Source organism: Rattus norvegicus, chromosome 9 (genome assembly GCF_021556685.1).
Source record: "Rattus norvegicus strain SHRSP/BbbUtx chromosome 9, alternate assembly SHRSP_T2T, whole genome shotgun sequence".
Classification (NCBI taxonomy): Eukaryota; Metazoa; Chordata; class Mammalia; order Rodentia; family Muridae; genus Rattus; species Rattus norvegicus.
The window spans coordinates 80,202,341-80,217,500 of NC_141542.1; the positions used below are offsets into that span (position 1 = coordinate 80,202,341).

A 15,160-nucleotide genomic window follows, 5' to 3' on the forward strand; every position below is an offset into this window, starting at 1 on the left:
CATCTGTCTGAGGACATCAAGGAAGATTAATTTTTCCTTTTTTTTTTTTTGTTATAAAATTGGTTCAGGATTTAGCTTTGAAGTATTTGTACACATCGGAGCAAGGGACATTAAAAATGAAGAAATACTAAGTGTGTTTCCAACCTGTATAAGCTTATTGAACAGCTGCAATTCATCTGGTGATTTGTCCAGTGTCTGAACTAGTGTGCTGGGTCACTTGCCCGTTAGATTCCCAGAAGCGCAGCTCTCCCAAGCTCTGCTTACCCTGCTCTGCACTTGATTCTTGTCCTCTAAGTAGCTGAGATTGTTTTGTGCAGACTAGCTTATTAGGAAGCCTTTTTTCCTTCAGTTCCCTGGGAGCTTTTATGCACACATGGCAGAAGTCACCCTTCACACCCTGTGTTTTCTGTTTACTGGGGTTCTGGTAACACTTCATAGTAGCATAAATAAGTAGATAAATAAATAAATAAATAAATAAATAAATAAATAAATATAAATTAGCATCTCAGGGAGGCACCAGCTATCTGTCACCTAGCCCAATGAACAAGCAATTATGTTGTCCTCAGTTTCAATAGTTGGGGACACATCTGCTCTCCTTACACACTTGAGTCAGGCAACTTGGGCACCAAGATAGCAGTAGGAAGGGAGCAGGCACGTATGTTACCCATGAAGCTATTCTGCTGTAGCTGTAAGGCCTGGCCAGCCTTGGATCTTTTTAAAAAGGATTTTGAGACAAGGTCTCACTCCATGGCTTATATTCATTTAGAACTTAACTGCGTAGGCTGGCCTTGATCTTGGAGAAATCCCCCTGCCTCAGATTTCTAAATGCTAGGATTATGGTATGAGCCCTCATACCCAGCCTAGCCTTATTGTGCTCTTAACTCATCTTCCCTTAGTTATTGGAAAGCATCTTAGATGAGGAGAAGGAGGAACCCTGGAAAGGGCTGTGTTTCTCATTACCTGTGGGAAGATGAAGCATTCAACCATGTTAAAATGTTTGACTACAAGAACTTGGTCCTGCAACTTGCATCTTGTGACTGTTGGCCAGATGTTCCTATCCCAGGGTCAAATGCTAGGCATGTGTTCATGTGAAATTCTTCTCAGAGGAAAGGCAGTTTTTCAAAGCTCATCTCAAATATGTCTTTTATCTTACTTAGTGGCCATAGTTTCAATGCCTTCAGATACAGTGGAAGCCATGAAATTTGGTCATCTGTCCAGTCTTAAGAGATGGACAGGATCAAAAAAAAACTTAATTGTAAGCAGTCCTCTTACCTTGGTTCCCATCCATCCTTTCCAGTGTGGCTGGTGTTTTGCTATTTATGTTCGTGACAGGTAAGTGTCTAAGTCTATGCTTTTTTAAAAAACTAAAATAAGACCTGGTGTTCTTATTTCATGAAAATTTTCTCTATGGTTTATTAACTTTTCCCCCTTCAAGGTCCATTTATTTGTAATTGATATATAATGAGTTTTTAGGAAATAGAATCATATAGTACAACATATAGTTTTAATGCTTCCTGGTTTAACTGACAATGTGACGTTCATGTAACCAGTAGTTTCCATGGACTGATCGAATTTTTAAATTCTAGTACATAGTTTATTGAACACCAGGGATTACTTTTCATGGATTCTGTGTTGAATCTGATTCTAACCTGTTCTGAACCAACAAAGTAGGCCTGCTCACGGGTGGGTGCACACATGGGACTATGAACATATTTTTTGAATGCTTTCTCCAAATGTCACTGTGGAGAGATGGGACAAAAGTATGTGGAGTAGAATGATGCTTCAGCAGAGCAGCCATCCACAATCTTCCTATAAGGGGTGGGGTAGAAAAACAGTCATTCACAAACTTCCTATAAGGGGAGCGGTGTATAAATGCAGTCATTCACAAACTTCTTATAATGGGCAGGTGTAAATAGTTTTGTTTTCCAAGCCATGGGGTATCCATCACAATTTCTCAACGGTGTTGTCAAAAGCAACTATAATCAGTATATATATTAATGGCTGTGCTACAGTAAAAATGTCTTTACCCAAATAGATAATGAGGCCAGATGTGGCCTGTCGGCTCCAGTGTTCTGACCCTTGACTTATAGCACAAGCCTTGAAGTCAGCCAAGTCCATGTTTGGATTTTGTTTATGTTACCTTTTAAACTTTAGGACTGTCTGGCCCTTCTCTTGAGCAGGATGGTTCAAATTCCTACATCCCATGTTCCTTTGTGAGAATTCAATGTGATGACGTGTCAGACGTTCAGAAATGAGTGCAGCGGGCGCTTACTCCCCTTTAGAAAGCACTCATCATCCTCACTGTCGTTGTTTATTGACTCCAAAGGCCTGAGAGTCATTCTCTGTAGACCTTCTATGATTGAAGAGCATGTCAAGACTCAGGAACCAGATAAGACCCACACCCTCCAGTCCTGGAGCTCTACTGTACCACCTTCTATCCACCCACTTACATTTCTAGTGCTGTGAGGCTTCTCAGCAAAACCATCCCCCACTTAGCTGTGGAGATGTAAGGCATGGTGTCCACTTATGTGAGGAGAAAAGAGATGATTCTGCTCAGCAAAGAATAGATGTTTGTTAAAAGCAAAAAAAAAAAAAAAAAAAAAGGAAAACCAGCCAAATTGACTAGTTTGTGAACTAGTTTGTGACTTATGGGCAAGTCTATGTAGTTGGCACTTAAGGTATTTGGTTACTAGGAGGCACTGCTATGCATATACATAGTAAATCCTGGAGGATGTGAAACTTCCTCTTCCATTTTAACTATGTAGAACTGTCTTGATTTTTAAAGGCCAAATGAAGGAGAAGACGGGAGTTACTGTAACTCTCATTACCAACTTTAACAATGGCGGCCTCTTCACATTATCATTCCTGATGTCTTCTCCCTTTCAAAATATATTAGCAAGACTCCAACGTCTGTCAATGAGCGATGGGAATTTAAAAGGTATATTTCTCCAGTGGAATGTAAATAAACCTTTCTTACCCATTCCCTATAAACTGCTTCTATAAATTTAAGGTCTCCTATGGCTGCAAGCTCATTTCGGGGGCCTTACCACTGAAGAAATATCTGAGGGGAAAAAAGTTTCAAAGCCAGGTCTTTAGTGACCGATCTCTTCCGACTAACTTCTCACTGCCTCCTAGTGCAGAGCGAGCAGCACCGAGAGTGTGGGTGTCAGCAGAAGAGCACTGTCATGGACTCTATTTCATGTATTCAGCAGCCAGGGCTAATGGACCCTGTTCTTTATTTGTACAAACCTGTTTGATTTATGATTTGGGTGGACAGGAGAAAGACACAAAACACATATATGAAAGCAAGCGGGGCTGATCTGTTTCAAGGCTGGAGGAAGGTTAACTAACCTGAGTTTAAGATCAGTGGGAAAGGAGGGGCAGCTTTAAAGACAATAATCCAAGCAGTCACAGTGAAGTATCTGGCCCGGGATTAAGCTAGGACAGGAAGCACCAGGCGCCCTGCACAGCAGGGTTTTGCTCCTGAAGCTGCCTACCCGCCTTTCCATTGTGCTAATGAAAGCAGTTGGCTCACATGACTTTCTTCCCATGATCCTCTGTCACAGGTCCTAGCGCCACCAATCTCATAATAGGCTCCATCGCTGGTGCCATCCTGGTAGCAGCTATTGTCCTTGGGGGCACAGGCTGGGGATTTAAGTAAGCAACGCCGCATGCCTTCATCTCCGTGGCTCGGGCACCTCTCTCTTCTGCTTACATAACCTGGTTTTGAGTTCCTGCTACGAGACTCTGGTGTTGATAACACAACCACAACAACAAAAAAATACGCGCTTTTACTCAGAAGTGGGTTAGAAACGTAGGAGACAGAGCTTCAAATGTCATCTTCAGGCAAGCAGCGAATTACAAGCTCTGGAAGGAACTCACTTTAATTTGAAGCCCACGCCCTTCAATAGAAGACATTCTGCCCTGCGGGAGCAAGCCTCCTGGCTACGCTCCTGTGGACGTAGGTGACCAAGGAAACGTAGTGGAAGTAAATACACTTGAAGTCATAATTGTTTCTGCTAAACACTGGTTTACAGTCCGCTGGGGTTTTCTGTAACCTCAGTCGCCACATAGCCACGGTTTCTTACTTGTAACTTTGTGATTTGAAACCTTCATTTTCTTACTTAAGTATAATTTAATTGGGAGCCGTGGCTTCGTGGCATTTAATGTAACATTGACATAAGTGACTGGCCTGCTACGCTTTCAGGATGACTTTTACTTTGGATTGCACATTGATACTCAAGATTGCTAAAGTAGACCATACTGGATAATGGTAGATAAAACCTATTGTGTTTAAAGGTTTTAAACCCGATTTTATCTAGTTTGGATATTTTATACCTCTGATTCGTTAGAGAATCACTTTCGAGCATCTTGTGCCCTGGTTACTTGATTTTTTAAATATTCGTAGATAAACCTTCCTCTGCCATGTGGTCTCTTTCATAAGTAAGTTTCATCCAGATTGATCGGGATGAATTTAAGTAGGAAATAAAGCCTGCAGTCAGACCCCCACCACCACTTTGCCTCCAGCCAGCCACTCAACGGGGGAAGCTTTGTTTTAAACAAACCATGTAGTGGCCTTCATTAAAGCTAGTTAAAATGTTATTATTAAAAGCTGATTGTGAAAGAAAGAAAAACAAGATATGATCTAGATAAATTAACATCTTCTGCTAATTCGTTCTGGTGTTAGGATTTAATGAGTAAGCCAGCAGCATTTGAAAAGACTCTAATTGGAAATGTGTATTGAATGGTGCTTGTTTTCTACACAGATGTCTATAAAGTTGGGCTTGTTTAGTGAAATAGAAATTTTGGCATCCACATTCTTGCAGAGACACACAAGCTGGATAGGCACCTGGTATTTGGGTTTCTCCTCGTTTGAATGAGGTGCTGTCCAGCTTGGAGCACTTAAGGGACCAGCTCAGAAGCCATATGTTTTTGTTTGGGTTTTCCTCAATCCAGAGGAAAACTTTTCTTAGTGTCCCACTACTGTGAAAAAGTCTTCGTATATTATAGAAAGTCTGTACTCCATTCACAATGCTTTCTTTTAACAAAGCAAATGTGCCTCCAGAAAAAGGAATCTGGCTCACTCCATGGCGCATACCTCCTTAGCATTAAGAAACGCTCATCTCAAAGGCCCAAGAAACTGTCTCCTGCGCGCCATTGCCTTGAAATGCCATTCGATGGCAGATGTACCATTTCTTTGTTCTCTGTGAGAGTACACTGTTCTGTAGCAGGACCTCGAAACAGCAGCCTGGCTAGCTCTCAGCTTGAACTGCATGTTTTGGGGGAGAAGCCTTTATCACTGTGTGGATAAGTGGATTAGGCTCTGTGCAGATGATTCGAATCTGAGAGATGTCCAGTCATCAGAAGAGCAGGGCGTGAGGTGAGGAGTGGACACAGAGGTTCAAACCCAGCTCCACTGACTGTGCGCGGTGACTGTGACATAGGGACCCTTCTTGATGAGTTCAGTTAGAACCCCTTCTTATTTCCTGCCACTGTAATATTTCCTTTTTGGTAAAATGTAGAAAGGCACGATACTGCACAATACCATGCAGTAAATATTTTCATGCCTTGAGGATGACAGGCCAAAAGTTTTTCTCAGGTGATTAACTCCTCCTTTGTGTGACTTCTGGAGTTAGAATTTGGAGATGCTGTTGTACTCCCTGCTACACATACATCGTTGTCACACCTTTTACTTTTAGATCTTAATAGTAACTGGTGGTTTGCATCAAGCTATGAGCTGTTACTCCTGCCTCGAAATGGAGGGAGGGTGTCTGCACTTAGGGGAAAAAATGGAGGGCTGTTTGCACTTGGGGACGTGGACAGTTTTGAAACCCGTAAGAGATAATTTGGAAGAACTGAGTTGGAAGTCCTTCAGAGCTTCACTGAGTTCAGTGTAAATAAAGCCAGTTTCTCTTAGAAGTAGAAATTGGAAAGGGTTGTAAAAAGTGTTTTAGACAGCATTATTGGGAATCTTTGCCAAAACTGAGGCACTCTTCCCAGAAGTGGTGTGAGAAAAGTCACCTGCAACCTTTGAGAGTGTAGAAACTTAAGATGAAAGGAACACGTACAAGTGATGGGGGGTGGGGGCTTTTTCTAGTGTCACAGTCCCGAGACGTGGTGTGTGCCGAGTAATTTGGATGTGGAAGAGAGTCCTAACCATCCTTGACCTGCACAGATACCTGAATACAAGCAAGAAACACAGCTATGCTGTCAACAGACATTGTCACAGTGTCTTTCTGATTCTTTCCCGAGAGCACTCTTCTTCTGAATTAGGTGCTGAAAGATATTGCTTTGGGAGAACACGTGGGTATGTGTGAGTGGGTGCACTTTTCATGTAGTAAGGTTATGCTAATGTATGAAAATTATTGTGATCTGAAAATAACATTAATTAAGGTTGCTTCTTTTCAGTCAAATAGCTGAGCCTAAAGCATTTGATTAATGTACACAGGACTTCCATATGCAAAAAAGAAAAAAAGGAATGTTCAGTGGGATTCTCACCATTGCATTCATGTATTCTGTCATGTTGAGTAATGTAAGAATCTAGTAACATTAGCTAAGGCCATACTCCATCTTCTAGAAGTATGAGGCCCAAAGGGATGACTGAATGGATGTGTTTGCTTTCAGGTGTTGAGAATCTTGTGCTTAATTCTAAGGTGTCTCGGGGAATGTGAAGATAGGCTGGGACCCACCAACCTGCTCCCTTCTTCCTGCATCTGTACTTTTGCCACATACTTTTCCTCTTCACCTACAGAATGAAGTTGTGAGCTGTGATAGAGGGGCCACTAACCTCTGTCATGCACATTTGACTCACAGAGGCTCCTCATTCAGGCTGAATAATAGTGATACTCAATCAAACTACCAGAGTTACCATTTTTACTGGACGTTGCAACATATGACATAGACGATTATTTTAGTAGCATCTTCCCAAAAGGTTAGGAAAAACAGGATGAAAATTTTGCATATGTATTAAAAGTAGGGTTGCTGTTATTACTTTCAAGAAAACCGTTTATGCAACTCAACTGTCTTAGTTAGACTAACGGTTGCTGTGATGAAACGGCATGTCCAAATAGCTACTTGGGAAGAAAGGGTTTATTTGTCTCTCACTTCTATATTATAGTCTGTCACTGAAGGAAGCCAGAACAGGAACTCACACAGGGAAGGAACCTGGAGGCAGGAGCTGATGCAGAGGCCACGGAGGGGTGCTGCTTACTGGCTTGCTCCTCATGGCTTGCTCAGCCAGCTTCCTTGTAGAACCCAGGACCACCAGCCCAGGGATGGCACCTCCCACAGTAGACTGGGCCTTCCCCTATCAAGCACTAATTAAGATTTGTCTATAGGTTTGCCTACAACTTGATCATATGGAGGCATTTCCTCAGTCAAGGCTCCTTCCTTTCTGATGTCAAGTCGACAGAAACACTAGCCAGAACAACCTCCTAAATCTGAATACAAGAATTTAGGTGTGAGCACACGTGTATGCAATATTTATCAATATCGCAAGGGATAGCAATGATGGTGGCAAGAAAATGACATGAAGGTGTCAGTGAGGTAGTTTTCTGACAGTCCTTACCACAGCATTGATGCCAGGGTGAATATGGTTCTTCCGCCATGTTATAATGTGTTAATCATTGGAATCCTAAATCAGGCCCCACTATCCCATGTGGTCTCCATGGGTTCCAGTGGCAAAGTGGGTTTCCACCACTGCCAGCAGAGAACATAGTAACCTCTTCAGCAGTTCTTGATAAAATGTTCTCTAAGGAGCCTGCACTTGTCACAGGTGGTTCTCCTATGTCATTCGCATGAGCACCCTCCCTGAGCTCTAAGCCATTTTTGGTTAGCCTGGGTTCCACTCTGTTCTCTTTCTTCTCTAAAGAAAAGATTGTCACAGTTGACACTCCTCTTAAGTGACCATCGAAGGACTCTGACCAGAAAAATAACCAAATCTTGGTGGGGAGGGAAAGTATTTTTGATTTTCTTAGAGTTAGGATGCAGTGGAATAAATTTTAACCAGTTTCTTTGTGAGAATGGTAACCAAGCGGATGCTTTCCCTTCTAATTTCTGTGTCGTATTCTAGTGCAGAATATGGAGCCACATTACCTTACTGTTCAAGACTCTCGGGCTAGGCACTTTCTTCTCCTTACATCACTGTGATGCCACGCAGATCAGGAAGACACGTGTGTTTTCTTGACTCAAACTCCTGAGGACATAAGCTCAATCTGAGGTGGCCTAGAGGTTTGGTGTGTGTGTGTGTGTGTGTGTGTGTGTGTGTGTGTGTGTGTGTGTGTGTGTTGATGAGGAGTATGGGGACTAAGATGAGAGGCAGTAGGTGGCTAGACATGGCTCTGCAGCTAAGATCACTTGGTACCCCTTTTAAAGGCCTGGGGTTTGGTTCCCAGCACCCACATGGTGGCTTGCAGCTGTCTAACACTGTAGTTCCAGTGGGATCTGGAGGTCTCTCCGAGTGTCCTCTGGCATTAGGCATGCATGAGTGCACTTACATGCTTTCAGGAAAACATTCACACATAATTTTTAAGGGTGGTAACAGTAGGAAACTCTACATCCTTTTTAGAAGGCCCTTGATAGGAGCTATTGTTATTTAGAGATCTTTACTGATGTATGGATGTGTATGTTTATAATACATGCATTATAGGAAAAAGCTTAAGTTTCCCGATAAAAAGGTAGTGTCATTATGAGGCTAATAGATTGCGTTGATATTTTACAGTGATCCAGAAATACTCTTCTGGTTGTGCTAACAAAGTTGCCTTCATCCAGTGAGCAAAGGGCATTTAGATGAAATGGTTTGGGAAGGAAGCCAGCAAGGACCTGTCTATTGTAGTTTTTACTTTCACACTAAAACTGAACAAAAAGTCATATAGAAAATTCAGGACAGTACTCAACGTACAGTGATCTACAGTGGATGTATGGCTAAGCTATGAGGGAACGTCACAGAGGCCTTACAGAGCTATCCCTCTCTGCTCATCTCTGGGTTCCCTCTGCCCTGAACCACAGCTTGCTTTCTTCACTGCTGGGACTTCATTGGAATAGAAAATGTCCTCCAGTCCTCTTTCAGTACTGTTCAGAAAATGTGTGGTTCTATGAGGTAATGACTTCTCAGTCTGACCAAAGAACTTAGTAATGCTTTAGAATGCTGTTCAATGGGAAAAGAATAATCTAAGCTTCAAATTTGACTCTGGAGAGGAACACACACTTCTGGGCACTGCAGTTTCATGGGTACCAGACTGAAGTAGAATTTCAGCTCTCTCTTTTAAGACATGCTACTTGGCTGTTCTGAATGCGGACCTACCCTGCGTTTGAATGAGAGAATTTAAATGTGGGTAATGTGCTCTGGTCCTGCTCAGTGTTTCTGAGTTTCTTCTGTCCTTAGCGTTTATGTTAGTAGAGGAGACACAAGTTTTATATTTCTCCTGAATTGCAGTAATGTACCTCCGGCTTAGGTAGGGTCCCTATTTCTCAAGGTTAGGCAGTCAGTGTTTCTCTCCCCAAAATCATCAGTAAGGAAAAATCATTCTTAGACATCTTCTCAGAGAACATGGACTTCAACAAGAGATGCAGGTCCTGAGCGGCTCCAGCGAGTTCATTTGGTGACAGCCACGTCATGTAAATGTCGAATTCAGTCTTAACTTATGCTCTTTGTATAGTCAGCAGTGCCTGCTCTCAAGACCATTGCTGACTTCAGAGGATTGGGCAGTAAGAAAAGTCAGTGTCTCTAATGCCGAGGTGTTCGGGGCAGTGAATTAAGTCACTAAGCCAAGCCACCACATGTCCAGGCTTTCGTGAAGATGTTTCAATGGAGGTTTAAGAAAAGAGACAAGGGAAATTTTTTATGAAGATGCTCATGCTTTGTATTTCAAAAGAAAAGCTGAAGTGGGCCTTCTGGGAAAGTAGAAACTTTAACGACATTTTCCTACATATTTTAAGCTTTGGTAGTGTTTCTGTTTTGAAGGTCATGTGGGGAAGGAGGAATCTGTTATAATATTTTGGTACCTAGGGCTAGTGAAGGTGTTCAGCTGGCCCCGAGGATGTGGGCAGGGGAATGAGGGAGCAAGGGCTCCTCAGCCTCCAGCTTTGCATGATGCCTTGGTGGCCGCGGAGTCCTACCCGCCAGTATGCAGACTAATGCATGAGCCCCTTGCTTGATGCCCCACATGAAGCCAGACCATGGGGAGGTTACAACCAACTCACGTTGTTGCCATGTTGTGTCTTGCTATTTTTCCCTTTCTCCTCAAGCACAGGGGTCACTTTTTTAGGAGACTGGACACTGAGCAAGGCACCTGAACCTGCTTCTCTCAACTGAGCTAAACGGCTGCATTTGCTTGGCTAACCTGGGCCTGTGTCCATTCTCCTGAGTGTACCACCTCCCTGTGCACTCTGTCTGCCACCTTTCCACCGTAAAGTGCCTGTTCCATAGCGGAGTAAGAACTCACACACCCAGGGCAGAAATCGCCAGTCAGAGCAAGGATTTTGCTCCCATTGTGAGAGCTTATCTGTTGCTAGAGAACTCTGGGGACTTGGTTGAAACAGTTACAAGACCCGAGTTTTTCCTAGTTCTCATAGGTGAAAACTACTACCCTGTAGTACTTTTCATCTGGTGAATTAGCAATGGCATTTGCTTCTGAAATTAGACCAATTTGTGGCTGAAAATGAACAATATGAAGTTTCCCCTGATGCTCCCGAAAGTATGTAGTCTCGTGGGGAGATGCAGATCTTCCAAAACATTAGCTGCTCTGTGCTTGCGTTCCTTGGGGACTGCCTTGTGTGAGTGGGTTACACTGCTCTGGCACTGGCACCATTGTCTTTGTCATCATTTGTCCCTCACTGTCATCTGATTAATATTGTGGCTTCTCTTTCCCTCTTCCTGCCATCTTCCTTTGACGCACTCTGGAAGAAACGTCAAGAAGAGGAGATTCGATCCCACTCAGCAAGGCCCCATCTGAATCAGCTGCACTGGAGGAGTGCCACCTTGCACTGTGGGGTTCTGGCAATGACATGCTTTCCACCATGCTGCTGGAACTCTTAAGTCTGTAAACAAGACCATTGGGTGGTAATGACTACAGAGCTCAAATCTGAGGACGGGGATGGGGTACAACACAACAGTCCCTTTTGGAAATAACTTCAAGTAACCCCCTCTATCACCTGTCAATAAAGGGGAGGGGTTAAAGACCACGTCATTATAAAAAAACTGTTCAGAATCCTTTATTTTTCTTTCTTTTTAACTAAAGGAGAAGGGAGCAGCAACAAGTGCAATAAAAGAACAAATCGCCAGTGACCCCCCCTTAGCCTGCTGACACTTAATATCTTCTAAAGGATTTGGCATGATTTTTTTTCCTTTTACTATCAAAGACAAACTCCAGCGGCATGAAGATCCAATTTTGGAAAGGGTAAAAACTGCATGGCATATATAACAACAAGCTAGCAAGCCAGCCTTCAGCAAATCCTACCGTGGAAATCCCGAGGGGAAGATGACAGACGACCACACAGACGCTGCCTGGCTTTGGATTAATGCCTTCCCACTCCTCCACCTCCGTCCTGGCCCACCTTTTCCCTCCATGCCCCTCGGCCCACTCTGGACCGGCCGTGGCAGCACTCATCTGGACTGTGTTCTTGATGCCCTGTACCCATTATTTCTCTCCTGGACCAAGCATCCTTTGGAAATGGGATCTGGAACTTGAACAGTGCTATTGTACAGTTCTTTTATAAATGTAGATATGGAAGTGAGGTTTTGACACGCCATTTTCGCTTGTCTCTATGGAAATGTTTTCCTCGCAAAGATACTCTCTATACTTTGTTGCTTGCTCCACATCTTCTTTATCTTTCTTTTTCCTCTTGTTTTCCTCCTTTGTCTCTGTCCTCTCTTATAACATATCCACTTGCTTAACAAGACAGACGTAGCCACAGATGCAGGGAGTTTGGGCACAAATCTAGAATGTTTGAAACCAAATATTAAAAAAAACCTAGGGGGCTGGGGGGGGACCACAAAACAACCCATAACAAGAACACAAAATATGTAAGTGTGAGTGTATATGTACTGATGACCCTAACATGTTTGATGTCATCATAAGCACATGTATATACCGTAGGGAAACCGAGACCCTTCTCAAGTTAATCACAGAAGTGCCAAACTCATCATTCTCGCTTCTGGTTTCGACAGTTCTCTTTCCCTGTCATAAATGTGAAAGGAGGAGGAACTTAAAGCCTTAAATAAAGAATTAATAACTTTTAAATGCTGGAAGCTTGGAGACAGTTCAGCTTTCCATTCTGTTCATCTGTATCTATTTAATTTTTTTTGATAAATTTCATTTATGCTTCCTCTTCCTGCCTCAGAGCCTGTGTGACAGAGCCCAGTGTAGACAGCAGGTCATCTCTGATCATTTCTGCATGGTGGTTTCGGGACTCTCCCGACCTCTGTGTTTTGCTGGACCATGGACTCTGGGTTGTGATGGGATTCCACTATGTCTGAGTCCATACGCTTCTTTTTTCCCCCAAGTGGCCAGGGAGATAGAGTCTTGGCATTCCCAAGGCTGAGTTTCCCTCATCTTCCCCCATTGCAATTCTAAGGGAACAGGCTATTGAGGAGGTCCTCTCCTAGGTTTGCTTTGGACATACAGATATACAGTGAAAACCCATCAAGGACTCGACCTGCCAGAGAGCCCTACTTCTTCACTGGCCCACTTTTAGCAAGAACATCCAGATGAACTATGCATTTCTTCCTGGCGTTGAGGTACTTTTACATTTAGCTCTTAGCCCCTCTCTGGCAAGACTTAAGTTTTACATTTTCCTCGACTGGGAGGAGGATTTCCTAATGGGCTTCATGAAACTGGACTTTCCCTCTTCCCCCAAAGATATCTTTAATTGTTGACATTTCACCCTCACAGAGTAGAAACCTTGATTGCTATGTACAACCCCAGACCATAACTTAACATCCTAACCTTCAGATGGCTTTCTGAGAAACAGGTGCTATGTAGGTATGCAGTCTGTCGCTTGAACTTGCTGTTTGTTTCTATAGTAATAACAGGGCCCTCTGAAGGCGAGTTGGCCTTATTTCTGGTTCCAGAAGACACGGGTTGTATCCCTTTACTTAATGGCAGTGGTTCAGTTGGAGGAAGGTCAGAGGAAACTCAGATGGTATCTCTTCCTGTTGTTGCAATGTTTCGGGGTCCACTTCACTATGAGATACCAAGCAGCTGCCAACCTCACTGTACTCATTTCATTACTATTCCCGAGGCACCATGGTGAGTTTTTCCAACATAAAACCATGTCAGTTACAAAACAGATCTCCCTTGATAACTTTGGAACATTTCACAAACAACATTGTAAATGTGCGATGTTATGTTTTAAATCAGACCACAGTGGTCCCCAAATATTATGTACATATGACAAATGCCAGTGTAACTTTTTGTTACGCTGACAGTTTCATAGGTAAACCAACCTATGCTCCAATGTTAAATTACGTGTGTATATGTGAAATACACAAGCATTAAGCTAAGTGTGTATGGACACGAGGGTAGTGCAATCATACTGTATAAAATGGGCCAGAATCATTTTCAGTGGTGTTAGGTCATGTAGTTTCAGACTCGTTGCTGCATTTTCTCTTGCACATGCCATCCATTTGCTTATTCTTGGGCGTGAGTACTCCTTATTAATTTGAATTCAAAGCACAAGCCTCCCCTTGTTCAACATTGCCCAACGAGAGTGTCAAGTGATGGCCAAGTTCCCACTTCACCTGCTCTACTTTTACTGCGACACTGACGAGGAGGTGTGCGCTGACCTCATTGCTCACCCGGGATAGTGCATGAACCCACTGAATTAGACCTACTTCTACCAGCTAAGTGAGCAGTACCATAGGTGCATGTTTCAACAGGAGTCACATAGAGTGCTGGAGTTTTGCCAAGTGATGTGTTTTCTTTTTTTCCTTTTCTTATTTCTCTTTCTTTCTTTCTTCCTTTCTTTCTTCCTTTCTTTCTTTCTTTTTTTTTTACTATGCAAAGATGGGAAATGCACAAACCTCCAAGACATGTCTGAAGAACTTTACAATACTTGAATCCTTTCTTTAATTATCCCATCACATTGTTATGGTCACTGACACTTCCACTGTTGTTTTTCCTTTCTTTTGTTCCCTTCAACTCCAATGGTTTGTGATTTTTAAATGCACAACCCGAACTTTTGTTTGAAGTTAAATTCTAACCCTCTTTGCTGCCTGTGAGCAAAGATTCCATCATGCTTATATGCATCTTTTGGTTGACTGTGCATTAAAAGTTTTATTATTGTAGGATGTCGCGGTTTTGTGCTTTGACTGGTGTTTCTTAACTCTCGTTTCTTCTGTGTTTTCTTGCATTATTGGTCAAGTGGCTATGTGCCTGGGATTTGGCAGTCTCAATCAAAGGTTCACTGCAAACTGAAGCAGCCAATGGAGCAAAATAAACTTTCTGGTTAATGGTTAATGTTCTGGATTAGGACTCGGTTTTATTGGAATCATTGGGAGTTCTTTGCCTCATATGAAAGAGAAAGCAACGAAGCAAAACAAACAAACAGGACAAGAATCACGCCACTGATGATTTTAGTTTGTGTTTTTAGTGTCTGTCCTCTGAGTTTAAAGAGTGGCTGGCTAGCAGTAACATCCACACTTTGACTTGGTACCAAATTAACAATGAAGGTGTGCAGATGTGTGTGCACAAACTTACGAGCGTGCGCGCTCGCGCACGCACACACACACACACACACACACACACACACACACACACACACGGAAGGGGAAGGGGAGAGGACATGCAGCATCACCTGGTTATGTGCATTACATCATCAAAAACATTTAAAGTTAGAGCCCCTGATAGCCCATATAAAATTAGCCAACCGTTTACATTCCTCCTGGCGAGCATCTGCACTGTCTTTTCCCTGCACCCTCTGCCATGCCTCAGTTATCTGTGTGATACAGCACAGACACACATAGATGCTGTCCTACACGGCTGTCATCACGAAAGTCTTGCAGCCTTCTTCATTTCCTGAAGGAACTTTCCAGACTCAGTGATGAGCCTGTGTGCCGCTGAGCTCATGACCTCACCAGCATGATTGTCAAGTCTAACTGACTCTCATCTCCCCTTAGTCATCTTCAAGTTCCCCTAAAGCAGCCGGTGCTACTGGGTCTGAA

At 43.0% G+C, this 15,160-nt stretch overlaps 1 protein-coding gene across 3 annotated transcripts in view; it reads left to right on the forward strand.

Annotated features, from left to right (window-relative positions):
* Positions 1-14,463, forward strand: part of Adam23 (ADAM metallopeptidase domain 23) — a 146,964-nt gene extending 132,501 nt beyond the window's left edge. The window contains 2 exon segments of one of the 3 annotated variants that reach the window (NM_001393708.2): positions 3,567-3,657; positions 10,904-14,463. In NM_001393708.2, coding sequence (NP_001380637.2) covers positions 3,567-3,657; positions 10,904-10,952 — 140 coding nt within the window. In that variant the 3' untranslated portion in view covers positions 10,953-14,463. 3 annotated transcript variants of the gene reach the window in all.
* Positions 14,464-15,160: the final 697 nt, after the last annotated feature.